Source organism: Aspergillus oryzae, chromosome 1, assembly GCF_000184455.2.
Source record: "Aspergillus oryzae RIB40 DNA, chromosome 1".
Lineage (NCBI taxonomy): Eukaryota > Fungi > Ascomycota > Eurotiomycetes > Eurotiales > Aspergillaceae > Aspergillus > Aspergillus oryzae.
Window position 1 is genome coordinate 457724 of NC_036435.1, and position 27642 is coordinate 485365.

The following is a 27642-nucleotide window of genomic DNA, read 5'->3' on the forward strand; positions in this document are numbered from 1 at the left end:
ATTTGACGGTGGGTTGTCGGTGGCAATTCTAAATAGGAATGGAAGAACGGATTTAGGCTGGTAATTGACATTACCTGATTCACGGACCAACGAATCTACTCTAGAAAGTGGCCTCAACAATAGTACATACATAGTACATACATAATAGGAACCATTTAGAAGGCATTGATAAAAAGAACTTCTATTATGAGCACGAAGTAAATGGGTTGTTCACCTTCCCCAAGTGTGTTGTATTGACTATTTTAGTTGATTGCTCTCCCTATCAAAACACCCAGCTAGGGCCACCGAGAGCAATGGGTGTGCTTTCCTTTGGTTATTAGGAGTTGGTTCAGGCACAGAAATGGACCCGTGGATAAAAGTTTTGTGTACCGGAGAACCTCCATCGGACGTACGTATGCGTTGGTGATAGTCGAAAGAGCTGAATCATAATAAACAATGTGGGCGTCGACTGCATAGCGACGCGTTCATAACACTTGCGACTAACAATCGCCGTCGTAGTGGCAGCATCAATTCAAAGTTAGAAGTGGAATGAGCCAATGCCATCCCTGCATACTTTCCAGTGGTAAAACAGAAAATAGAAAAGAGAAAAGAAGGAAAGCAAAGATACGGTACGTCTGGTATTGAGTTGTAATTGTAGTAGGTTATCCGCGTGGGGCCTATTCGCTGAGGCTGGTGGTGGACCCGGTTTCAGGGGGGCCGCCGCCAGCTTCCATGGATTCCGGACGGTCGCAACCAATGATGACTTATCACTGCACAACTAAAATTTGGCCTCTTCAAAAAATCAGGTTGCTCCTGCTGGATTCAACAGTATAAGCCCAATTTTGAACCGTTCGAGAGGAGGGTTGCGCCCCAGCGGTTTGCAAAATGTAAAAGTTACTAATCGGAGCAGAGTTTGCAATACTGTATCATTCATCTCTCTGGATGGATGGTGGATAGCGAAGTGTGGAAGTGGTGAGGGGCGGGCCGAAAACAGTACTACCTCTACGTACCGTAGGTACGTAACCAAACCGGTACCGACCGTGGTACCATACGTTCATACGTGGATGGATGAGTTAGACTCAATGCTGTGGATGGAATATGCGTGTATGTAACTTCAACCTTAGCTGAGGTCGAGTAATTCTCTTTCCAGTTGATAGAACCTTAGCCACCAACATGTATGGGCCAATAATTACAGGGGGCGGGAGGGCAACCTTGAGAAAGCTTCCAATCAGGAAAGACTGGTGATGTGTCCAGATCATGGACGATTTGATGATTAATGTCTCCTAATACCAGAGCGGTATCCAGGCGCCGGGTGCAGTAATACCAAGTAATGTGGTATGGTCCAGTCAGCGGTGCAGAGTAAACACTTTTCCACCGAAATTTTATTCCATTGGGTGTAGTCTCTGTCCCGCGAACAGAATTGTGTATCACCTTACCAGACACGGAGAGGGGGGAAACTGTTGCCTCCCGGGAGGGTATATTGTGGGTCCTTTCCCCCCGATACAGGTAAGGTACGGATAGGCAGGTACTGTCGCGAAGTAAATTGAGCAGATCCAGATCCCAAAATAACCACCAGGCCCCATACTCACCAGTATTTTTCCTATTCCCTGCTGGGTTTGGGGTGGACAATCGATTCCCTTTTCACCACTAATCGTCCAACTCAAACACTATTCTCTCTCCTCCCCCCTTCGACCATCGCTTGGGATCTTTCCTTTCCTTTCTTGTCCCTTCACTTTCATCTTTGGGTTCCTGTTCACTCTTTTATTGATTTACACCCAAGGAACGATTGTTGTTTTGTGCTTTTTCTTTTTTTCGTTTCTTCTCACCTGCTCTTCTTTTTTTTTTCACGACTTTTTGTCTGGACTCCTATCCTTCTTTTCTCGCTCTCGTTTGAGAAAAAGAAGAGGGAGGTTCGTCCTAGACTGAGACAGGTTCGGGCCTAGTATCAGTCTAGGTTCTTGATCCGTCTTTGCATCGTTGCTCGATTTTCCTTTCCCTTCCATTCGTTTACAAGAACACTTTAGTGACGACCGTACGGCTCTTCAGCCTATCGAAAAGTGCGATTTAATCATTAATTATCGAATTGATCGAATTTCAGCATTAACGATCGGGGACTGGTGCCTCAAAGCGGCTCGTCGGCATTGCGATCGTTCACGGCACGTCGCCATTTATCCTGTTCCATTGCAGCTCTCGATACTGAGAGTCCCGTTGATGCAAAAATATTGAGAATCGATCAATTTGAAATTTGGATGGGTCACTGTTAAGGTGAGTCGATTGACGACACTCTTCGAATTTATGGATTTGCTTGCGTGCCAGGGCTAAGCTTGTATTAGAAACTATCACTGCTTGGTTACACTCGCCTTTCAACATGTCAGGCTACAATCAAGGCGGCCATTACGATGATGGCTACGGCCAACATGGTGGCCATGGGGATTCCTATTACCAGGATGAGCATCATGGCCAGGCTTACTATGATCCCAATGACTACGGCGATGGTTACTATGATAGAGGGTACGTGAATAATTCTGCTTCTTGCTATGCCTGATGTGTAACAAGTGACTGATATGTGGCAGCGGTTACTATCCGGATGGTGGACATGGTTACAACCAGGACGGTGGGTACTATGACGCCGGCCACCAGGACGACTACTATGGCGAGCCTTACTATGACCAAGGAAACGGCCAGCAAAGGGGACGGCGCCGCGGCGATTCGGAGGAAGACTCGGAAACATTCAGTGACTTTACCATGAGATCCGAAACGGCACGTGCAGCGGACATGGACTACTACGGTCGGGGGGACGAGCGCTACAACAGCTATGCCGACAGCCAGTATGGCGGACGTGGATACGGCTACCGCCCGCCCTCCTCCCAGGTCTCTTACGGAGGCAATCGGTCGTCCGGGGCATCGACCCCTGTCTACGGCATGGACTACGGAAATGCTTTGCCCGCTGGTCAGCGATCCCGGGAGCCATATCCGGCGTGGTCCTCTGATGCCCAAGTTCCTGTTTCCAAGGAGGAAATCGAGGATATTTTCCTTGACCTGGTCAACAAATTCGGTTTCCAAAGGGACAGTATGCGTAACATGTACGACCACCTTTTGACGCAGCTAGACTCGCGTGCCTCGCGTATGACGCCAAACCAGGCACTCCTTTCTCTGCACGCCGACTACATCGGCGGTGATAATGCGAACTACCGTCGTTGGTACTTCGCAGCTCACCTTGACCTTGATGATGCGGTGGGCTTCTCCAACATGAAGTTGGGCAAAGCCGACCGAAAGACCAGGAAAGCCCGCAAAGCGGCCCAGAAGAAGGCGAAGGAGAACCCGGAGAACGTGGAGGAGACTCTTGAAGCACTAGAGGGCGATAACAGTCTCGAAGCCGCCGAGTATCGGTGGAAGACCCGCATGAACCGCATGTCGCAGCATGACCGAGTGCGTCAAGTGGCCTTGTACCTTCTGTGCTGGGGTGAGGCCAATCAGGTCAGGTTCTTGCCAGAGTGTCTCTGTTTCATCTTCAAGTGCGCGGATGACTACTACAGTTCGCCAGAATGCCAGAATCGGGTTGAGCCCGTTGAGGAGTTCACTTACCTGAACGAAATCATCACTCCTCTTTATCAGTACTGCCGCGAGCAGGGCTATGAGATCGCGGACGGGAAATACGTGCGAAGAGAGAAAGATCACAACCAAATCATCGGGTACGATGATATGAATCAACTTTTCTGGTACCCCGAGGGTATTGAGCGAATTGTGCTGGAAGACAAGACCCGTCTGGTTGACATTCCAACTGCTGAGAGATGGATGAAGCTGAAGGAAGTCAACTGGAAGAAGGTGTTCTTCAAGACATACAGGGAAACCAGATCTTGGTTCCACATGGTCACAAACTTCAACCGTATCTGGGTCATTCACTTGTGTTCTTTCTGGTTCTTCACGGCCTATAACGCTCCGACTCTGTACACCAAAAATTACCAGCAGCAGCTGAACAACAAGCCACCCGGTTCCTACTACTGGTCTGCTGTTGGCTTCGGTGGTGCCCTGGCATGCTTCATTCAGATATTTGCTACTATTTGTGAATGGATGTACGTCCCGCGACGGTGGGCAGGTGCTCAGCACCTAACCAAGCGGCTAATGTTCCTTCTGTTGATGTTTATCATCAACCTGGCCCCGGGTGTGGTTGTTTTCGGCTTCAAGAAGCAGATCGGCGAAACAATTGCTCTTATCATAGGTATTGTTCACTTCATTATTGCTCTGGTGACCTTCTTCTTCTTTTCCGTCATGCCGCTTGGTGGTTTGTTCGGTAGCTATCTGAAGAAGCATGGTCGTCAATATGTTGCCAGTCAGACGTTCACTGCCAGCTGGGCACATCTCCAGGGTAATGATATGTGGATGTCCTACGGTCTTTGGGTCTGTGTCTTCGGTGCAAAATTGGCCGAGTCTTATTTCTTCCTGACCCTGTCCTTCAAGGATCCCATCCGTATTCTTTCTCCGATGCAGATCCAGCGGTGCTCTGGTGTGGAATACCTTGGAACCAAGCTGTGTTACATTCAGCCTCAGATCCTGCTCGGGCTCATGTTCTTCATGGATTTGACACTTTTTTTCCTGGATAGTTACCTCTGGTATATTATTTGCAACACGGTTTTCTCTGTTGCGAGGTCTTTCTACCTCGGTGTTTCTATCTGGTCACCATGGAGGAACATCTTCTCTCGTCTGCCGAAGCGCATCTACTCCAAAGTTCTTGCCACCACGGACATGGAGATCAAGTACAAACCAAAGGTTCTGATCTCGCAAGTCTGGAACGCAATTATCATTTCCATGTATCGCGAACATTTGCTGGCTATTGACCATGTCCAGAAGCTCTTGTACCACCAGGTTCCTTCTGAACAAGAAGGTAAACGGACTTTGCGTGCCCCAACTTTCTTCGTATCCCAGGAAGATCAGTCTTTTAAGACTGAATTCTTCCCACCTGGCAGCGAAGCTGAGCGCCGTATCTCTTTCTTCGCGCAGTCCTTGTCTACTCCCATGCCCGAACCCTTGCCCGTGGACAACATGCCCACCTTCACAGTTCTGATCCCCCACTACAGCGAGAAGATTCTCCTGTCACTCCGTGAGATTATCCGTGAAGATGAGCCTTACTCCCGTGTTACCCTACTTGAGTACCTCAAGCAGCTGCACCCCCATGAATGGGATTGTTTCGTCAAGGATACGAAGATTCTTGCAGACGAAACGTCCCAATTCAACGGCGAAACGGAGAAGACTGAGAAGGATGTCGCCAAGAGCAAGATCGATGATCTTCCATTCTACTGCATTGGCTTCAAGTCAGCAGCTCCGGAATACACTCTTCGCACGCGTATTTGGTCTTCCTTGCGTTCGCAGACCCTCTACAGGACCATTTCCGGCTTTATGAACTACAGCCGTGCCATCAAGCTGCTTTACCGTGTCGAGAATCCGGAAGTTGTGCAAATGTTCGGTGGTAACTCTGAGAAGCTGGAGCGCGAGCTGGAGAGAATGGCTCGTCGCAAGTTCAAAATTTGTGTTTCGATGCAGCGTTATGCCAAGTTCAACAAGGAAGAGCGTGAGAACACCGAATTCCTTCTCCGTGCATACCCCGATTTGCAAATTGCCTATCTCGATGAGGAAGCGCCGGAAAATGAGGGCGATGAGCCCCGCTTGTACTCGTCCTTGATTGATGGACACTGCGAGCTTCTGGAGAACGGAATGCGGAAGCCCAAGTTCAGGATTCAGTTGTCTGGAAACCCCATTCTGGGAGATGGCAAGTCCGACAACCAGAATCATGCCATTATCTTCTACCGTGGTGAATACATCCAGGTCATTGACGCCAACCAGGACAACTACCTTGAAGAGTGTTTGAAGATTCGTAGCGTTCTTGCTGAATTTGAGGAACTGACAACTGATAACGTTTCGCCTTACACGCCTGGTCTCCCTTCGTCGGACACCCACCCGGTTGCTATTCTTGGTGCTCGTGAATACATTTTCTCTGAGAGTGTCGGTGTCCTTGGTGATGTTGCCGCTAGTAAGGAACAAACATTCGGTACCCTCTTCGCCCGTACACTTGCCGAGGTTGGTGGTAAGCTGCACTACGGTCACCCTGATTTCCTCAATGGTATTTTCATGTGTACCCGCGGTGGTATTTCGAAAGCTCAGAAGGGTCTTCACTTGAACGAAGATATTTATGCCGGTATGAATGCTATGATCCGTGGTGGCCGTATCAAGCACTGCGAATACTTCCAGTGTGGTAAAGGTCGTGATCTTGGTTTTGGCTCCATTCTTAACTTCACGACCAAGATTGGTACTGGTATGGGTGAGCAAATGCTGTCTCGAGAGTATTATTACCTGGGTACTCAGCTACCTCTCGATCGGTTTTTGTCTTTCTACTATGCGCATCCTGGTTTCCATCTGAACAACATGTTCATCATGCTCTCTGTGCAGATGTTCATGATCGTCCTGATCAATCTGGGAGCCCTGAAGCATGAGACCATTACTTGTAGATATAACAAGGACTTGCCCATTACCGACCCCCTGCGCCCGACCTTCTGTGCTAACCTTGTGCCTATCATTGACTGGGTCAACCGCTGTGTCATTTCCATCTTCATCGTCTTCTTCATCTCCTTTGTCCCACTGGCGGTCCAAGAGCTCACAGAGAGAGGAGTTTGGCGTATGGCCACTCGTCTCGCAAAACATTTCGGCTCTTTCTCGTTCATGTTCGAAGTCTTTGTCTGTCAGATCTACGCCAATGCTGTCCATCAAAACCTGTCATTTGGTGGTGCTCGTTATATTGGTACTGGCCGTGGTTTCGCAACCGCCCGTATTCCATTCGGGGTCCTGTACTCACGTTTCGCCGGTCCTTCCATCTACGCTGGTGCTCGATTGTTGCTCATGCTCCTTTTCTCCACATCTACCGTATGGAGTGCGGCTTTGATTTGGTTCTGGGTTTCACTGCTCGCCCTTTGCATCTCGCCCTTCCTGTTCAACCCTCACCAGTTCGCTTGGCATGACTTTTTCATTGACTACCGTGATTACCTTCGCTGGCTCTCTCGCGGTAACTCACGGTCTCACGCGTCTTCTTGGATCGCTTTTTGTCGACTGTCTCGTACTCGCATTACGGGTTACAAGCGAAAGCTCCTGGGCGTTCCGTCTGAGAAGGGATCTGGTGATGTCCCCAGAGCTCGTATTACGAACATCTTTTTCAGCGAGATCGTCGCACCTTTGGTTTTGGTTGGTGTTACCTTGATCCCTTACCTGTTTATCAATTCTAGAACTGGGACTATGGACAAGGACAGGGATCCGAAGAATGCTATTGCCCGAATTGCGATTGTGGCTTTCGGACCCATTGCTATCAACGCTGGTGTCGCTGGTATGTTCTTTGGTATGGCTTGCTGTATGGGTCCAATCTTTAGCATGTGCTGTAAGAAGTTCGGTGCGGTGCTAGCCGCCATCGCGCACGCTATTGCCGTTATCATCTTGCTCGTTATCTTCGAGGTCATGTTCTTCCTCGAGGGTTGGTCTTGGCCTAGGTGTGTGTTGGGTATGATCTCGGCGGCTGCAATCCAGCGTTTCGTCTACAAACTTATCATCTCACTTGCCTTGACCCGTGAGTTCAAGCATGATCAATCCAACATCGCCTGGTGGACTGGAAAGTGGTACAGCATGGGCTGGCACTCATTTTCCCAGCCGGGTCGTGAATTCCTGTGCAAGATCACCGAGCTCGGCTATTTCGCTGCCGACTTCGTCCTTGGCCATCTGCTTCTTTTCATCATGCTGCCTGCTCTCTGTGTTCCCTACATTGACAAGTTTCACTCTGTCATTCTTTTCTGGCTGCGCCCAAGGTAAGTTGAACTCCTCGAAATGCCCCCTAGATTGCAATAGTTTTCTGACTCAAACCTTAGTCGTCAAATTCGGCCTCCGATCTACTCTTTGAAGCAGTCTAAGCTCCGCAAGAGAAGAGTGGTCCGTTTCGCAATCCTCTACTTTGCGATGTTGCTCCTCTTCCTCATTCTTCTGATCGCGCCGCTGGTCGTTCGCAAACTGAACATCAATCTGCCCAACATTCCAATGAACCTCTTACAACCCCTTGACGAGAAACACAACAACACCATTTCACAGTATACCGGCAATGGACTTCCAGGTGGCTCGAGCGGGATCCCGGCGTCGGTTCTAGCTTCCGCTACGTACTAGCGGTACAATTGCTTTCTGAAATTCCACGTTGCTGCGTTTTTTCTAGTTTCGGAACGGATTCATGAAAATGAGCTGTATAAAGTATCCAGCGCCTTGAAGTAGCTGCTGTGTCATACATTTGCTTTTCCCTCGATCTTTCTTTTTTTTAAAGCTTCGGGCGTGCAGTTCTGTCGCCGCCTAAGTTTAATGCATTATACTTGTCTATTGTTTTTGTATTCTCAAAGGTGTTGTGTGTTTCATGTGCGGATCATTAGACTTGCGAATTCCTGTATTGTTCCCTTTGTGGCCTACCAAACATTTATTCTTCATTCTATATCTACTTCCGCCTGTTTCTGTTGCAGGACGATCTTCTGGTAGATATGTAGACGTAGAGCGCCCTGATCCGTACGTATCACCTACTAACGACGTGGAACCACGTAGTATGAACTCCTGAGGTTGAAGGGACCGATAGTGTTCCGACTTTGATCTTTAGGAACCCTAACGTGTGGGGCCTCAGGAATGCCTTCCCATCGGTGCCTGGCGGAAGAGCCCAATGCGATTTCCGATCAACCCATGGCATCACGTGCTTCCCGTGTCGGACCATCCAGCCCCAGAGGTCTCTCCGCGGCCGCGACACCTCCATCAAGACAAGTAATCGTCGAGATTTCGTCGGTCAATGCTCGGCTTTGATCGCGAGGCTCCTATATCTTCCTTCTGAAAACCCCCTTAACACCCTTTTGCGCTGTGGGCGTGGTGTCACTTTTTCCATCATGGATATCCAGGAGACACAACGTCTCCTTTCGGAGTATCTCCATGAGCTTGCAGACCTATTCCATCGCGTTCCGGGCTCCGCAATCTTTCTTCGCTACGTAAAGTCCAGCTATCAAAATGATCCGATTCGCTCTGCAGTCGAGCTATTTCTATTCCTATTCGCAGTTCGCTATTTGCTCGCTCCCAAGTATTCGACCAAACCTGGAGTGGTTCAGCTCTCAGAGGATGAGATTGATGACTTGGTAGACGAGTGGACTCCAGAACCACTTGTAGGAAAACCCACAGTCTTAGAAGAGATGGAGGTTGATAAGCGGACGGTAATCGTTGGGTAACTCTCCTCTCACACACCCTTGGTACTGGATGTCCTGTTGTCCTTGTTAATGCTGATTGATCATGGTGGCTTGTAGTCCAGTCTGCCCTAAGTCAAAATTGGCCAATGGCCGGACCGTCGTTAACCTCGGCTCCTATAACTTCTACAACTTTAATACCAACGAGTCGCTCAAAGAGAAAGCTATCCAGACTCTCCGCAATTACGGTGTTGGTCCTTGTGGCCCCCGAGGATTTTACGGCACTCAAGATGTTCATATGAAGACGGAGGCGGACGTTGCCTCGTTCCTGGGCACCGCATCTTGTATCATCTACTCTCAGGCCTTTTCCACCATCTCAAGTGTCATTCCGGCGTTCTCGAAACGTGGAGACATCATTGTTGCGGATAAAGGTGTTAACTTTGCCATCCGGAAGGGCATACAGATTTCTCGTAGCATGGTTCGTTGGTATGAACATAACGACATGGAGGACCTGGAAAGAGTCCTTGCCAAGGTTACAAAAGAACAAGCCAGAAAACCCCTCACGAGACGTTTCATCATCACAGAGGGTTTGTTTGAATCATACGGTGACATGGTTGACCTGCCCAAGATTGTACGTGCATCCGAGCTCTTCACACGCCACAGCACATGTGGCCGCTAACAACGATGTCAGATTGAGCTCAAACTTAAGTACAAGTTCCGACTTATCCTCGATGAATCGTGGTCGTTTGGCGTCCTCGGAAGGACCGGTCGTGGAGTCACGGAACACCAGAATGTTGACGCAGCTGAAGTTGATATGATTGTGGGCTCGCTGGCTGGTCCCTTGGTTGCAGGTGGAGGGTTTTGCGCTGGTTCAGAGGAAATCGTTCACCATCAGCGCATTTCTGCCGCGGCTTACACGTTCTCCGCAGCACTGCCTGCTCTTCTGTCGACAACTGCCAGTGCCACAATTAATATCCTTCAGAATAGTCCTGAAACGATATCCCAGCTACGGGAGCATACCAAGGCCATGTGGGCACAGCTTGACCCCCGTAGTGACTGGGTATATTGTACCAGTGCTCCCGAGAATCCTATCATGATCCTGGTCCTCAAGCCTGAAGTGGTTGCTGCTAAGCGGCTGTCGGTTGAAGACCAGCAGTTTCTGCTGCAAGATGTGGTGGATGAGGTACGGGTTTCCCAGCGACTGTGGTATCTTATTGATTGTTAACTTTACGACGCAGTGCCTTGCAAATGGTGTCTTAATCACTCGCCTCAAGACCCTCCTAGATAACTTTGAGCCGAAGCAGGTCGTTTCCCCAGCATTAAAAGTCTGTGTGACGACTGGTTTGACGAAAAAAGAGATCGAGAAAGCTGGAACCATTATCCGTCACGCTATCACGAAAGTTTTGAGCAAAAAGAAGTAATCCTTACGTTTTCCGGACTTTTAGAAGGACTCGGCCACGAAAATTGATGCCCTCTCGATCCATTACGCCATGCCTTGTTTATCATATTCACACCTTGTACAATTTTTATTCACTGGTTTTGTACAGCATACCTGCACATTGGACAGCATGCTTGCCACAACTGATTAACGGAAATTGAAGGGGTTTCCGGCATGATGCGGGAACCGCTATCTGATGCTTCCCCAATTCTTGGTCCCCTACTAATATTTTTTCCCTTCATTCCTTCCAAGACTTCTGTCTCACAATGACAGACTGTGATTAGACTTCTACCATGTTATAATATTAATTCCATTATTACGCTTTATATGAACCACTTCTTTCTCCCTTTCACTGCATGGCTGACGCCACACTAATACGCTAAAGAATATAGGGACTATAAGGGCCTTGACATTGGTCTCACATACTAATGATTGGAATCTACTCAATGCCGAAAATGTCATTTGAGTGAATCAATCTGGACTGCCATGCATACCTGGAGGATACACCCGGCGAGGTTTGATTCATATAGGGCAAGGGGCCAGCCAGCATTCCAGATATCAATCACCTAACACAGGAATGCGGCGATAGTCCCTAGAACATCTCAAATATTTACCAGCCACAACCCAGTGAATGTCGGTGGAACAGTTCATTCCAGGGTCGACTGTTCCACTCTTCCTTCAATTAATGGGCGATTATCTACCTGTGTTTCCCTTCTAATCTCAGGGTCAAAATGCTCTTATAGCCGGCTGCCTCCTTCTATCACCTGCTACTTTCCGGATCAAGTCACCCCACGGGCTCCATCCAACAGTCCCTTGATTCAAGGTGCAAGTTCAATCGCCATGAAGTGGCTTATATGTGTCCTTGTCGTGCTCCTGCTCAGCCTCCAAGTCAAGGCACTTCCTCATGGTAAGTTCCACCGTGCTACATGAGAAGAGAAGCAGTTCGACAGAAGTGTTTTTTCTCTCTAAAGATAGTATTACATGCTTATGCACCGAGTGCTAGAAAGCCTAGACCAAAGTGATCCAGCACCACTTTCAGGAGTCGCAGGCAAGCATGAAATCCCCATCAATGGCGATCCCAATAACCTCCCACCCTTGCTCCCAATACCTGATCCAGCCACACCCGACCTGGTACCCAGTCTCCCAATAGAAGGCGGATACGGCATCTCATACGCCCCCTACAACGATGACGGCACCTGCCGATCCCTCGACGGAATCAACAAAGACCTGGACAAGATAAGCGAACATTATAGCTACGTCCGCATCTACGGCGTCGACTGTGACCAGACCCAAAACATCGTATCCGCAGCCCGCCAACGCAATCTCCGCGTTTTCGCCGGCCTCTTTGACCTGCAGAACTTCCCAAACAGCCTCGACCAAATCATCTGGGCAGCAGCAGGAGACTGGTCCACCTTCCACACCATCAGTATCGGCAACGAACTCGTCAACAAAGGCCAAAATCCGCAAGACGTAGTAACCGCCGTACACACCGCACGTGCCAAACTCCGCGCAGCAGGCTACCAAGGCCCCGTCGTAACAGTGGACACGTTCTCCGTCCTCCTCAAACACCCCCAACTCTGTGAAGCGTCCGACTATTGCGCGGCCAACTGTCACGCCTTCTTCGACGCGAACCAAATACCTGACAACGCGGGAAAATACGCCCTCGAACAGGCCAATCGTATCTCGGCCGCAGCGGGCGGGAAACGCACCGTGATCGCTGAATCCGGCTGGCCGTACCGCGGTCAAGCAAATGGTAAAGCTGTCCCCTCGGCCTGGAATCAGGCCATCGCTCTCTATGCACTGGGGTACTCGTTCAGGGACCGAAAGGATGATATGGTGCTTTTCTCGGCCTTCGATGATCTCTGGAAACAGGATGGGCCTGGGACTCACGGCGCCGAGAAATTCTGGGGTATTATGAGGCGCTGAGCGCTCCTGTCCATTTCGACTTGCTTCTTATCCCCGTGTGTCTCGGGTTCTTGGCTTGAGTCCTGTGATGGTTGACATTGATTACGCTGGGCGAGGTCTCTGTCTGTCTCTCGCTACGCTCCTCTCTTTCCTGGTATCTACTTGTTGTCATGTGCTGTGCAACGTACACGTGCAATTATCCTGTACATATAGGGATTTGTTTAAGCCTCACAATGAAGCACGAGCATAGCTTTTGAACTTCTTCCCTTCCACGGTTTCTAGAGGGTGCCTTTTAGCTTGGGTAGTGTCTTCAGTTGAAGCTCTGAGGACCTTCTGAATCTGACCTTAGGAAAACCTACAATAGGCGAGGATTCTAGATAGTAGATAGCTACAAGCGTTTTGATTCACGGAAATGTGAGTGTGACAACATATGCTGAATCTCGTGTCTCACGCAGTAATTACGTATTTAGGTGCGGCAAAGTCACTGTGCAGTTACCCTGGCCAATTTCGCGCTCCGGGGACTTATGACAAGATGCATATTGTGTAGATCGTTCCTCTTCCAACGTGGCACAGTGACACAGTCACCGTGCGGGTATTGTGGGGCTTCTATCTCTAGCAAGATGCAGCAGTTCCGGATGCAAAATACTACCCTGGCTATCACCCCAGACCCTCTTATAGAAACTTACTGAGAATCTCTCGTGTATTTTTGCTAAACCCGTCAAGTCGGTCATATTCACCTATGACTTGACCTCCTTCCATGTGTATCCTCGAAAAAAAAAAAAAAAAAAAAAAAAAAAAAAAAAAAAAAAGTGTGGCTCCAACTGGCTACAAGCAGCCAAAATTTCGTCTGCAGAAGGTCCAGGGCCGTATGCAAATCCTGGCCTACACTAGATGGTGTGCATTTGTATATGTAGCGATCCATTAACAAATACAAGAGTTTGGTATCAATGAATGCTTTTATCCTTTGTTAGTTCTCTGTAACGGAGGAGAGAAACAAATGCAGTAAACAATATGACAATCTCTAGTATTCTAGCGCTATGCTATTACTATTGTATAACAATGCAACCAAGTAAGGAACTGTACTCCATACACCCGAGCCGGAAGGAAAACAATACTGTAAGGAAACAGCGCCATACCTATGCCTATGAATGCTTATGCAATGGATTAGTCAATCGATCATATCAGTTGCCTCAACCGATCAAAGAATTAACTAAGAGAAACATTTTGCACGGCTTCTTCCACGCTGACTGTCTGATTATCGTGGTGTTTTTCATTCGAAACTTCAGGGAGCGCGGCGTGTCCGTCGTGTCCGTCTTGACTTGGGGTTGGGGAATCCGTTTGGGATGGTCTGCGTCGACCTGATCGACGGGTCTTGGGTGGTTCGGGTTTCTGACCGTGCTTTTGGGCGGAGTCGCTGTTCTGTTGTATTTGGAGTCGCGACGGACTCGTAACTGGGGTGCAATGGCTGGAGACATGATGAGGGTGGACCACTGGGAGGGTAGACCGTCTCGGTGGGGGGACAGCTGGGGGTGGATTTGAGGCGGAGCGACGGCCGTGAGCTGGGATAGGAGGGACGAGGCCGGATGTGCTTGTTGAATTCCTTCTGTCGGAGGGACCTTGTGGGATGGATGGGGCTGTGGGTGTGATAGGACTTGGGCTTGCGCTTGTTCCCGTTCCGGTTCCTATTCCTGGCTCTTCCGGGATCTTGTCGTTTTCGTCTCCAGTAGTGCGTCGTCCACGCCAGCGTCTTGACTTCGGCGGTAGCGGTTTGATTTTTGGTTTATTGGGGCTGGATGGGCGGTCCGTTGTCGCTGTTTGAGTCTTGTTGCGGCTCGGCGTTAGGACGCCTGGTTTTTCATGCTGGGCGGCTACTTCTTGTACGCTGAGGGAGGACGACGATGCAGGCTCCAAGTGCATGCCTAAGCGTTGGGCTTGGTTGAGTACTTCTATTTTGGGCGACTCATCGATACTGGTCGGAGACAGAGTCACGGGTGAGCTCTCAACCGTGCTCGTGGGAGAAATGGGCCGTGAGGTCGTTGACTCCAAAGGCGTGCCTATCTCAGCCTCCGGATGAGAGCCATCTGGGATCGTAGGACAAGATAAAGTGGTTTCTTCCTCGGGCGCTTTAGGGACTTGAGTGTCTAGCTCTTCATCTTGCAACCAGTCTACGGCAGCACACCGAATGACGAGCCTTCTCGTCGTTTCGTCGACCTCGTCGAAATGCATGATTTTCTCCTTGTCGACCTCGTTGCTAGAAAGCTGACCTCGGACGAGAACACTGAGCATTTTTTTCAGTTCTTCACGCTTGTAGTGTGGCGGGGTCTTCAATTGGGTATGGGCTAGCAATGGATAGAGAACGCGCAGGTAAGTGTGCCGTAAAGCAGAAGCCTCTTCGGGCAGGTCCAGAAGATTTCGGATTAAGATATCGACCAGGACATGGAGATCGTTCGTGTAGAAGTACTCAAAGGTCGTGGGCGTTGTGAATATGAGGTACAGTAGCTTTAGGGTGAGAAGCTGAAGCGATGTTTCGGCTGTCTTTGTTAATACCACATACGACGAAAGTCTGAAACGATACCACCTACCTTCCCGATTTATAAGAAGGATGATGTTCTCGCCAAAAGTCTTATAGAGATTACCATGCATTGACAAGATTTTGATAACTTTGTTTGTCAATGGAGTCGAACTCTTCTCGTCCACGGGATCGTGTGCTGAGATCATGAATTGCTCGTTTAGAACCAACTACGAGTGATGAGCATGATCCTTCAACAAAAGTACCAGGGTCCACTCACCAAAACTCGAATTACCGTATAATGGTACGGGTCACTCGAATCATAGGAAAGCTCTTCGATGATATCAAAGAGGCTCTTGATGAATTCATCATCCACGAGAACTGCGGTCATTACAATAGTTAGTTTACACGCACCTTCTTTGATGGTGGGTCCAGCTTGCGAAAGCCTCATCTCAAGACGAGCAGGGACTACTCACCCAGATCCTCCATCTTGATTCTTTGAATTCTTGACATCTCATAGATTAGATCCATAAAAACTCGATGAAGGAGGGCTTCATCGCCTTCAACCTCTTTCTTCCTGTTTTGCACCTGAAGGAGCTCTAGCAAACGTGGAAATGCGCCCTCTCCGTTCATCATGTGCAATGCGACTTCATTCTGCCGACCGTCAAAGAGAAGGAACGACGAGATTAGGTAAAGTGTATCCGGATCATCGTCCTATGCAATCTGCCGTTAACGTCTATAGAGCCGTGATGACTACAAGACCATACCTGCAATAAACCGTAGATCATTTGTCTCCGCACATAATCCGCATGCGAGGCGAAAATCTTCGATGAAAGCAGCTTGTACGAGCATCTCGTAACCTCCAATTCAGTCTGGAGGTATTCATCTGTTATCGTCCAGGTATTATCTTATCAGCCGATGTCCAACTCTGATTAGATCAGGCTCGCATGACGCAAGCGCAAGAAGGGATCTCAGTAATTCAGATGCAAGAAATAGGATATCGGACCTTTGTATTTGGTCGCCAGATTCAGATAAGATCGCAGAGCATTGTCGATGAGGTCTTCGGAGGAACAAAGGGCGGACACAATCTCTTGAATCTCTGTCAAAAAGAACACGTCGTATATGTCAGTTATTTTACCCCGAGTTATTGTGAAGCGTAGAGGGGCATGGGATAAGGTGAAAAGCACAAATGCTTCTTTGAAATAGGAGTTGAATCCAGATAGGTATTTTGGCGCAAGTCAGAGCGCAGATCCCTATGAAATCACTTACCATCCCAGAACTGTTGTTCATTTTCCAATGAGACCTCAAACTCCATTTCCCACGGCTCGCTCGTCGTCGTCGGGTGTGTCGTGACTCTGCACTCATCCCGTCTTTGCGCCCGTCGCGAATGCCTTGTGGGCTCCGTGGGGGGAGGAACAAAGGGGAGCGAATTGATTGGGGTTAATGACGTTGGTGCTTGAAGATGAAAGGTGAGTGTGGCCAACTTTTGGAACTAAAGGCGGGCAGCGGGGGGCCTGGCGGCGATCCCTCCGCGTGGCCTAAGGCTTTCGTATTTTTCCGTAAGGAATGCACTTACCTCTGCCGGACTTGGGCACCTGTTGACGTTTTCGCAGCAATCTCAGTCCCCCTAGGGTCTGTCTACTTGGTCTACTAGTCTAGAAATTATTTGACTGCTGGCGTCTCAAGATCAGAGACCCTCTTCTTCACAATGTATAGCCTATATACTCTGGACTTGCTCCTTGGTATCACAGTACACTTTATACATAGAAAATAACAAAAATTAAGCAAAAGCTAAACCAGAACTAGTACACAGGGCGTTTGAAAGGGTGGGCTTCAGTGTTCCTACAATGACCAATTGTTAGCATCGTCATCCATATGGCAGAGCACGCTCACAAGGAGTACTTACAGAACATATTCGTCTAGATCCACCACGTTCGGCTCACTGAAGAGTAGATAAAAGTATTTTAATGTCTCCGCGAGCCAGAACGACTGCATCTCATCGGATTTTGGCGGTTTATCGACGGTGACGTCCTTGATCGTAGCATGCGCTATCTCCGTCCGAGTATACTTGGCGATAGCTTCGAACATCTTCCAACCCTTCTCGCGCCAGTACTCATCGCCAGTGAGGCGGTACATGATGAAGACGGACTCAATGGCTTCAGGACGAAGCAGATAGATGCGAGAGTTAATGCGGACCACACCCGGTGGAAGATGCTCGTTCTGGATCCGCGACAAAGCAAATTCTTCGTGAGAGGGCGTTGGATCTATCGAAGGTCCTTTAGGGTCCCGTCCTTTCACGTCACTGGAGTCACTTGGTTTTGGTGTATGTGTCGGGCTGGCGATGACGTGCCAATTGCCTCGCTCCGGATTACGCTTCTCGCGATGAGATCTTGGAACGGGAGACGTCCCGTTGGTCTGGATTCCTCTCACTTCCTCCTTCTTCTCCTCCATCTTTGCGCTAAGCTCTTTCTGCTGCTTGCCCCAGGCAATGCGTTCTTTCTCGTTAGGATCCAAGGCCTTCCAATACTTAGCCTCGTCCCACACACACGGTTCATCTTCTTTGCAGGGTATCATCTGAAATTGTTCAGGCATGATACCGGTCTTCGTAGACTCATACGCCCATACACATCCATCCGTCAATTTGGCAGCGAGTTTAAGATCATTGTCAATTCCGAACAACTTAGACCCAATGGCAAACATGCCGCCAGCGAAGCAGGTCAGATGTGCCCCCTCATACTGATAGACGAATTCGGCGTCCAGTCGGGGTTTGGTGACGGTCGCTAAAAAGCGGATGTCACGGTCGTCTTTGATCATAGGCCGGAAGAGGAGATGCTTTCGCGCCGCATCTGCAGTCTTTTCATACATTGTACGGTACTGTTCGTTGAGACCACCTAGAAGCATATACTCCTTAGGTAGGTATTCATATGTCGAATCTCCCGGGGCCGCGAGCCCGAATTGTTGGGGGCCTGGCGCACTGGTAAGCCCTCCTCTGCAGTACCCCGCAGTGTCTCCAGTTGAAGTTGGAATTTCATGCGCCTTGGGATCTGGGATCTGGGGGTTTGTATTGTAAATGGCTGGCTGCGCGTTTTCATGAAGCTGGCGTGATTCCAAAAGAATTCGGTAACTTTCCGCGTCCGTCGGGTAAGAGATTATGCCTTCAGCAGGTGTTTGGGTAGCTGTAGGAGTGGAAGAATTCCGTGGTAAATCACGCGGGGCCTCGTGGCCAGTTGGGGATTGAGCAACTGTACACCCAGAAGCATCGACTTTCATCGGCCACAAACCTGGCATGCTAGTTTGGCTTTGGAACTTTTCTAACTCGTTCGTAATCCGTGCAATTGCATCATAGTACTTGTCATCCCTGGTCAATTGCGCTAAGCGTGTGAACTCTACCGAAAGAGAGCCCAGTTCGGCAAGGACGGACATGCTACTAGCACGATGGAAATTTGCTGCATCTCCCCTGCTTTAATTGTTAGCCCATCATTACAAAAGCATCAGGCCCATGTGGTACCACTTACGGCTTCCACTTGTAAAAGAGCATCGGCATCCGGTTGGGCGTATCGAAGGCGCCCATCAAGACTTCCGCCAACTCGACCGCTTTTTCTAGGAGTAAGTCGTACTTATGTCCCGAGATATCGTAGGCACCTAATAGACCACCAAGATATCGGATTGCCGTTTCGAAAACAGGAATCTCGCTCTTTTTATTTGTCGTAAAGTCGATTTTTTTCACTTGGTCGACAGCAATAGAGAATTCTTCCTCCAAACCCATGATCCAAAGGGTGTCCAACGTGTCGACAAGTGTTGCTCCCCACCCATTGAAAGGATCTCGAAATCCACCGCGGAGCGGCATGACCTCGTCGTGGCCCATAGCATTCTTCTTGTATCCGTCCCATGCATGTTCGAATGTCGCCTTGATGGTGGATAATCTGTTTAGCCGTTTAATCTTATCTTCAGATGCTTCATCGGAGAATTTAGCTTGCAGTTTCGGAAGAGACTTAGATTTGCCGGTCGGTAATTTGACTAAATCCGCGGGTGTGACAGGATATCGCTCCGGCAATTTCTTCCAATGAGACGCCGGTTGATCCTCGAGACGGTCCGAATCTAGTTTACCCTGACTCTGTGAGCCAGAGTTGTCCGGGAATTGAGGCCCATCCTCCTTGGACGGCGGTTCGTCCGACGGTTTCGGACGTTCGGGGGTGGATAAACCGTTATCTGAGTAGGGAGGCTGCGACGGGACGTCTTCGTCTGGTGTACTGGGATCCGTCGAGCCCTCCAGTAGAGGGGTTGGCAAAGGGGTCTCTGGTGCAGGTCCCTTGTTGTCCGCTGCGGGTGGACTTTGAGGGTAAGAAACCGGCCGATCGACAGGCGGAGGAACACCCAATGTCACTGTAGGGGGCTGGCGAGATCGACTAAAATGAATGATGGCCAAGACAAATACAGCTGCAAAGATTAGCAGAACTCGATATCGCCGGGCTCGAAACATGGCAGGCGACGTCGCCGTGGGCGAAAAAGAAGGACCAGAAAGATAAAAAGTGATCCAAAAGGGGAATTAAGGGTAGAAAAGAAGGATGAAGAGCGACATGAAAAATCCACCAAGGGGGGCAGAAAAGAGAAAAGTACTGTCGTGGAAGTCGAGATCAGGAGACAAGAAAGAGACTGGTAAATAAATTCAAGTAAACAACAAAAAGAATGCTGCAAATTGGATAAATCAAGTGGGGAGAGGTTTCTTTAGATAGATCATCGTAAAGACAGATACTTTACTGTCCTGCCTATAGGAGAAGAGTATTAGCGATTGAGGAGAAAAGGAAAATACATGAAATTTTCCAATTGCCCGGCTGAAGCAAAGAAGACCTAACAGATTGTTTGAACCAACAGGAGAGAAGGCCAAGAGACGAGTCCCTCGGGCGGGGATCAAAATTTTGATTGTCAGTCACATTACCGACTCAAGTCCTAGAGGGGGAAGCAAAGAAACAGTAAAGATCAGCATTTGCCTAACGTAGTGGTGAATTCTTTGGTCCCATACTCCTAGAGAGTCGCATTGCTTGCTTAATGGTATCAACTTATCAAGCGCCAGCAGAGGGATCAGATGCGCTGCTATGGCTGATATCGGCACCGAGGAATCCATCCCCCGGATCAGCGACCGAAGGATCAGCACCCCGAGGTTCCAGACTCTTCAGGTCAATTGCGAAGTACTTGTGAGACTGTTCTCCCCTGCTCTTGAACATGGTGACTATTCAGAATTCAATTGAAACGATATGCCTGTCCCTATTAAAGGACTGGTGAAGCATCATACTCAATCCGTAACGACGGAGTACTAGAATTCGATACTAGACAATGAAAGGGTCTTGCCGGACCATGCAGGGTTCAATGTTTCTAAAAATAACCCCATGACCAGGGGCAGGGTCTCCTTATTGTCTGAAAGCAGTCTTATGTAATCAAACTCGTAGGAGCACAACGCGCATCGTGTCAAGATAATCAACAACTTTAATCACATACTAAACAACCAAACTTTCAAAACCAAATTAGTGAAATAGACGACCTAGATCTGAAGTATTTATTGAATAGCCCACTGCCTCGCTAGAAGGTCCAGATATAGAGCAGGACATCACTAAACTTGTCCAAAAATCTGGCGTCGTGTGTTCTTCCTTAGTATTGGATATAACAAGGCTTTTAAAACCAGAACAGCCTAGAATGAGGCGCTTGGCCTGGTAAGTCTAAAAAAGCTCAGTTAGGCAGCTAAACACTATATAATTTAAATAGTTTGCCGGAGGTTGAGAATTAGCTACACGGGACTTGTAGCATAATCAGTACAGTCTTAATCAACATCCCATTGGATTTTGCGCAGGTATTATTGCGCAGCGGAGCGAAGCATAGCATGCATTAAATATATATAAATATAGGAAAGCAAAAAGAAACGCTTGTTTTAGATACCGATATAGCTGATAAAAAGAGCACTATGAATTTACGCATACATCACTTAATTATAGCGATTCAAACATTATCCATAATATTTTTGAATAGATCCTCGAATCCTACTCAATACATATCCCGTCTGTCATACAAGGCTTATAGGCCTGATCTAGTTGATTTAGAGTACTATAGAAAGGATATATCGATTATGATATAGGCTGCTATATAGAAAGTGGCCGGTCAGAATTAGTAGTGTCACTATTGATGTGAGAACAGAATGAACTACATAGCTTGAAATCGCGGCTATTTAATAGATATCTATATCTGGAAAAAGGCCTCCTACTGATATACGAGCCTGGAATTATATCCCAATAGCATAATGCAAGAAAAATTCATATTTGCTACGAGGTGCAGGCCTGGTCTGAATCCCACGGGATCTGCATCCTAGAATGGCCGTCCCCTTCGCCTGATTTAAACCCTATAGAGCACATCTGGGCCCCGATAAAATAAAATTGACTGGAGGTGTCTATCCTAAGCTCTTTCTAGACGGGGTATCAGAAATGGATATCAAGTGTGTGCTCCTATTTGGTGGGTCTTCTGCTCGGACCTTGACTAGGAACTGGGGAAAGGATGGCTGCATGGTCCATTATCTTGTGGATATGGGAAATGATTTCGAGTCCCTCTCCCTCGATCGAGAGGGTTGCATCGTAAAAGCAATCTTCAATTTCCACGAGGCCGAATGGTATACTCTTTCGAGTTGGCCGTATACATAGTCTATGAGAGACAGGAATAACCTGATCATTGACTCGTGCGAGCGAAGTGGAGGATGATCATCAAGAGGAGTCAAAGTTAGGTTTTGACTGAATTATCGTGTCATATTTGCGCCGATCTGACGTTATGGGATGATAATCATATCCCATCTTTCTGTAAAGGTAGACTATGCTGGATCAGTACTTGCGTACGCCGGTCATCAGCATTATATTGCATGTACTTCGCCATACGCCTACAGTTCAGATAATGTTAGCAACTTCCCGGCTCTATATAGACTCTTGTCCAGGAAGGACAGGTACATACGACCATAGGGTGTGGAGAACAGGGCTTCCCGTCCGCTCAGCCGTACTTAAGCCACAATTATCAACGCGGTTAGAAGTACAACGAGCCCTGAGTGCGTTGCTGCTCTTAGGGGTGATAGGCACTAACTCTTAGGTGAGTGCAGGTGAGATGGGTGACAACGTGGTGAGAATATTACTCACTTGGGTGAGTGGGGGTGAGAAGGGCGAGAACGAAGAGTTCACAAAGTTCAGGGCCCTGCTATAATTTCACCAAGCTTAAGATAAATAGCGAGGCTTTTCCTACCTTTATCCGACACCTTTTGAACCTACATTAGATACATTTACCGTCTCTATATTTATTATTCCCATCCTCATAACTCACGTGACCAGAGTTAACAAAGACAGTTTCTTAGTTGTTAGAATGGAATATCGGGATAATTTCAATATCTTCAATATCTTAGGCCTTGGTGACCCTGAAGACCCAGAGTCCCAAGACAAATAGAAATGGTGATTTTGGTGCATAGTGTTGAAAAACAGCTATTTACCTGCAATGTTATAAAAGCCCTTTTCCCAAATTTTACATGCGCTCTCATCATGTAGAATCTGTAGCCGGGCAAAACGTCTCTTTCTACCAGTCTATTGTTTAGCCCAAGTTCGTCAGCCGGAATAGGATCACTCTTATTATTTATAATATTGCATGGTCGCCCTTTAAACCCCATCAATATTTTCTTTTTTATCTCGATACATTTGTTTGATATCCACTCCCATTCTCCACTAAGTGCCTTTCTCCCAACTTCATCGGACATTGCTTGATGCGGGAATGATAAACACGACTCGATTCGCGGCCGGTATTTTTCTGTCTCGTGTGTCCTGATTAGGAACTTGTCAGCTAGCACCGGCACATTCGCAGCTGAAGAAAACTGACGATAGATCAATAAATATAAAAGATGAACAATCCTCGAAGCTTATTATAAGCTTAGTAGATATGTTGGTAATGGTAATAACGCGGACTCCGACATGGTGTTAGAGAACGGTCATCCACATTTGACGGTGTTCTGTTTTGCTACCCCACATCCACCTTGTGACCGACCGCATTTAAGCTGGAGACACGAAGTCTATCATAACAATCCTTTATAGCCTTATAGTCACTCTTACAATATATCTTAAATTTCATAACTCTATTATCTAGAATATCAGCTAGGTATTCGAGCGATGGACCCATGGATATTATTTATATCTAATCTCCCGACCCCAGCGGGCGCCATCTGTCGGGACTACCGTGAATACATCCTCCCACTTTCGCCCATCATCTAGAAGGACCTCATCCTCTCCGTCCATCTGAACCCCAATCTGCTGGAGATACGATCGTACCTCTTGCAGGATCTCCTGAGCATTTTCATATTTCCCCTTCCAGGCCTTAACCAGCATCGGACCCAATCGTTCCTCTTCTAAAAGCTGTAGCTTGCCTTCCTTCAGCCGTTGCTTATGGTACTCCCATACATTCACCTCCCTGGGCATCTCTGCCGGATCCAATGGATCGGTAGGCATCGCCCACCTCTTCGCTCTATGACTGGACGCATCCTTTCGCATCAATTGCCAGACAAAGGTCGCCCAATCCGAGAGATCGATCTTCGGACTGAGCTCTGGGTGCCCACTGTCGGGATTGGTTGGGTAATAGATCTCTGTTTCGTATCTCGTCCCGTCAGGAGAGTAGGGCCATTCATCTGTCGGGATGGTTGCGTTCACAAATCCTGATAGTGCAATCGAGAGATCATCACGTATCCATATCGTGCTCGAGCTGAAATCCATCAGGTAGACCCCGTGTTCATGCAGGAAGGCTAGCATGGTGAGTGATTGCAGTGTCCAGCGGTAGTAGAGCAGGAGGAGGGGCTCTCTATCTCCATTATCGGGAGAGTCCTTGTCATCGGAAGACATGCGCGACGCAGGAAAGGTAGTCAGAAGTGGCAGAGTCGTAGCGCCCAGTGGGCCGGGGTCTAGCTTCTCCAGCAGATATCCCACAGGGAGACGGCCAAGATATCTACTCCCACCACACAGAGTTGCGGTGTTCTAGCGGTGATTGACAGAGATGAGCAGGCGGGGAGGGTTTGCTCACTTAACGATACGGGGGTGAAGATCAATCGGTTGGTCTACATCCACATTCGAGGTATTGGTGCTATGTGCCAGATATTCATATACCCGGGGGATTCGCTCAGCAATGAACAACCACTCCTCGGGGTCGACACGGGGATTTTCTTTCTCGCATTGTTGAAAGGCCACGATGCAGTCTTGGTAGGCATGCTGCACAAAGTACATCTGTTCATACAGCTCGTCGTAAAAGTCCTCTGGCCGGTCGCTACAGACCGAAGGGACCACATCCCCATAACAACGAGGGTATTTGGACTGGCTGGGTGGATTGGGGGGCTGTCGTAGATCAGCAGCTGAGAATAAGGGCTCCTCAGGGTGGTCTGATGACCAGCCGGCGCCCATAACGGTGACTTGATCCATAAAAAGAAGGAACGTAAATAAAAAAGGAAAAAAAAGAGAGAAAGAGATGCGGCGGGTGGCATGCACCTTTATTCATATGTTGAGCGGCATGACGTCGTCGTTAGCGTTCGTCTAGGCTTAGCAGCCACTCCACCAACTATTAACTTTTCCCCAATCCTCCTCCTTGCCCTTTACGACTTCAACCCCCTGACGAGGTTTCAACAGTGAGAATATAGGCGGTCCTCGGATAACTATACTTTGTACGTTTCTTCCCATGCGGTCAATATATAAGCTATGTACAGCGGGGAGACACCCGGATGTATATGTCCCTCTGCTAGATCTAGATGAGCTGACTTAATGACCCTTCCAGGACTCGTCACTGGCTACTGCAAATTCACGCAGGTCTGATCCAGCTTTATCGTGCCAAACTGATACAGGAGGTTCCCCGGGAAATAGGTAAACAGCCCTTGCCATTTGAGCGTCCACCCCCGCCCCCAGAAGCCTGGTACCGGCTTACGACTCTCCTTGAGATATTGCGCCGATGCCTTCCCTCTCTCGACAATCCGCTTGAGTTCGAGCTGGTTGAACTTCTTCCACTCCCCAACTAGATCGCTGGGCCCCCGGTTGGCAATGTACCAGTTGTCAAACTGAAGCAGCACGTCGCGCATCCCATTGTAGCTGTCACAGAACGACTGCCACACCTCGGGATGGTTCCAATAGCTGAAGAGCATTCCCAGCTCTTTCAGATATGCCAGCTGCTCGTCGCCAAGGTCCAGGTTATCCCACCGAGAGGTCTGAATTGGGGAAGATCCCTTCACGATGGCCCCCTTCATCCAGTTGGAGTCGGTAAGGAAGACAGCGAGGCGGCCTTGTCGATCCCGGCTTTCGAGCTCATAACTCATTAATTGGGCGACATTGGTCGTTGCCCCGGCCCATGGAGCCCGTGAGAGAATCCATGTGACTATCCAGGTGCAGGGCCGAGTGACGGTTGCCACGCTCGTCATGTGGACGTTGAAGAACCGCGAGATGGTCTGGCCTTCAAACGGATGTTCCGCTGAAGGACAGGATTCGAGTCAGCTTCGTCTGTAACGAGGGAGGAAGGTACTTACTCTCATAGAACTGGTTATGTCTGATGTTGGTGCTTTTGTCCCACACGATATCTGAGTTCGCAAATTTGCCCACGGCCCAGTTGGTGCAGGACTGTGACGAGTTATGCATATACTTGATGACGTTTTGGGTCGACCAGTGAGAATTAAAATCCTGGGGCCCCAGAACGGCATTCGGGCTCTGCTTAGGATATGAGGGGTACTTGGGCCCGGTGATCTGAGTCCTACAGATATTCAGTTTCTTTGGTGTTTGGCTGATCCGGGGAGTGGTGGCCTGTCGTTCTACCAGCCAGGTTTTGTTGTCCGATCCTACGCAATGCGCGTCCTGGAGTCCGCAGCTCGCATTGATCAGCAGATCTCTCCGGGCCAACGAGGTCTGGTCGGAAATCGGGAAGACATAATAGTCATCATCCCGGACACTGGCCTGGGTGCCATACCTACACGGGATACAGGCGCATCCACAACAGGGCTCCTCGACAACCCCCTCGGTGGTGCAAAATCCGCACCCATTGCACAAAATCCGGGCTGCCATGTTGTTCCATCCTCCATCACCCAGGTTAATTCCGGGGACCAATAGATCTGGATCGAAGTTCGGGTTCACAAGCTGGCGCCGCTCGATGCGATCTCGCTTAGTCGCCGCGTCCCCTGTGAAGCATTGGCGTTCTCCGGCCTGCGCCAGCTCCTGCACGAAGGTTTTCGTCTCCTTGTCCTTCCATCCGACGTAAGAACCGCGCTCCAGATGACTCTTCATTGTAGTGCCCAGACTAGTGGTCAGACAGGATTTCGCCCCGTCATGCTCGAAGTGCCAGCGGGAATACACCGACTGGGACACGGACATATCAGGCAGTTCCCCGTCAATATCGGACAGCCACGGGGACGCAAACTTCAAGTGCATCTTGATACCAACGCGGGTGGTTGTCCCAACCTCAATGAATCCCTTGGGGCTCTCTGCGAGCGGCCGTGAGATATTATCCTTCTCCGCGGTGCTGACCTTGTCGTCCGCACGCCGTCCCTCAGAGGTACCCTCTAACGGGCTGTCGACCGCACCAGCTGGAAAATTGACCAGTACACGGCCCCAGTCAGACTGGATGCGAGATTCTGCGTATGTATCCACTGCCACTGCTCCTGAATTGCCACCACCGCTACGGAGGGAGACGCTGCTTTCCCGGTACAAGTCAAAGGAGGCCCATCCTTTGTAGATGCTCTTCCCGGCCAGGCTGGCTTCGCCAAGAATCTCCGTGATGGTTGATCCCTGCAAACTCTGGGAGGTGTCCAGGACGCCCTGACCGCCAATCTTGAAGGTCACATCCGTCTCCCCGTCCGGATGGAAGAAGCCGGCCGCCTGATGAACGTTAAACGACTTTCCAGGCTGCCAGGTGGCAATCAATGAGAACCCAAAATGTGACTCAACGGTAGTAGTGCCTTCCATAGCAACGCTCAAGGATTCCCCGACCTTTGTACCCTCGTACACGCAGATCTGGGGGTTATGATACACCAACTGGTCAAGCTTCTCCGTGTACTTGGTGCCCTGGGCCGCAGGGAACTTCAACGACTTGAACTTGGTGTACCACTGATCCGAGGAACCGTAGAATCGATTCACGAGCTGGTTGAGGTCACGTTTACTGCTTGAAGAACCCGGGGCGTCCACCACGGCGTTCCAATACCCGGGCACATTCGAGAAATCCATTCGTACACTGAACTCTCCGGCATCCCGGCGCCAGGGCCGTGTTGTAGTCGAAGGTGAAGTCAAACACGGGGGAGGTGGTCGCCCCCCGCTTGGCCAGATGGCCGGGGACCGTTTGCTTCTTCGAGAGGGTGAAGGAGACAGCGCGCGCCCACGATGGGCCCCCGCACTCTTCCGGCATCTGAACGACTGTGCCCTCGACGCCGCCCTCCTGCACCCGGAAGCAGTCAGGCACGTTGTCTGAGTAGCAGACCACCCGGACTGTCTGGTGCTCCTCGTTGGGCCGGGAGAGGACTCAAGAGATTTCTGCAGCGGGACTGGTGAGACACAGGTCAAAATATGCCGACAAAGCCA

The 27642-nt window shown here is 49.2% G+C and overlaps 7 protein-coding genes across 7 annotated transcripts; 2 read left to right on the forward strand and 5 right to left on the reverse strand.

The window, feature by feature from the left end:
* Window positions 1–2347: 2347 nt before the first annotated feature.
* Window positions 2348–8166, forward strand: AO090009000174 (uncharacterized protein; the record flags this gene model as incomplete). Its single annotated transcript, XM_001816621.3, has 3 exons — window positions 2348–2490; window positions 2553–7817; window positions 7878–8166. The coding sequence occupies 3 exons, from the start codon at window positions 2348–2350 to the stop codon at window positions 8164–8166; spliced, it is 5697 nt and encodes a 1898-aa protein (XP_001816673.1).
* Window positions 8167–9501: 1335 nt separating this feature from the next.
* On the forward strand, window positions 9502–12567 carry AO090009000175 (uncharacterized protein; the record flags this gene model as incomplete). Its single annotated transcript, XM_023234058.1, has 2 exons — window positions 9502–9790; window positions 11654–12567. 2 exons carry the CDS (start codon window positions 9502–9504, stop codon window positions 12565–12567), a joined length of 1203 nt encoding a protein of 400 aa, XP_023088543.1.
* Window positions 12568–13752: 1185 nt separating this feature from the next.
* AO090009000176 (DUF2013 domain-containing protein) lies at window positions 13753–15264 on the reverse strand (the record flags this gene model as incomplete). The annotated part of the gene is made up of 1 exon (XM_023234063.1): window positions 13753–15264. One exon carries the CDS (start codon window positions 15262–15264, stop codon window positions 13753–13755), a length of 1512 nt encoding a protein of 503 aa, XP_023088544.1.
* A 1593-nt stretch (window positions 15265–16857) lies between these two features.
* Window positions 16858–19535, reverse strand: AO090009000178 (class I alpha-mannosidase 1A; the record flags this gene model as incomplete). Its single annotated transcript, XM_001816624.3, has 3 exons — window positions 16858–16897; window positions 16962–18512; window positions 18571–19535. 3 exons carry the CDS (start codon window positions 19533–19535, stop codon window positions 16858–16860), a joined length of 2556 nt encoding a protein of 851 aa, XP_001816676.3.
* Window positions 19536–23241: 3706 nt separating this feature from the next.
* On the reverse strand, window positions 23242–23859 carry AO090009000179 (uncharacterized protein; the record flags this gene model as incomplete). Its single annotated transcript, XM_023234075.1, has 1 exon — window positions 23242–23859. The coding sequence occupies one exon, from the start codon at window positions 23857–23859 to the stop codon at window positions 23242–23244; it is 618 nt and encodes a 205-aa protein (XP_023088545.1).
* Window positions 23860–24008: 149 nt separating this feature from the next.
* AO090009000180 (uncharacterized protein) lies at window positions 24009–24501 on the reverse strand (the record flags this gene model as incomplete). The annotated part of the gene is made up of 2 exons (XM_023234079.1): window positions 24009–24161; window positions 24211–24501. 2 exons carry the CDS (start codon window positions 24499–24501, stop codon window positions 24009–24011), a joined length of 444 nt encoding a protein of 147 aa, XP_023088546.1.
* Window positions 24502–24881: 380 nt separating this feature from the next.
* Window positions 24882–27291, reverse strand: AO090009000181 (uncharacterized protein; the record flags this gene model as incomplete). Its single annotated transcript, XM_023234085.1, has 2 exons — window positions 24882–25552; window positions 25608–27291. The coding sequence occupies 2 exons, from the start codon at window positions 27289–27291 to the stop codon at window positions 24882–24884; spliced, it is 2355 nt and encodes a 784-aa protein (XP_023088547.1).
* Between the last annotated feature and the right edge of the window lie 351 nt (window positions 27292–27642).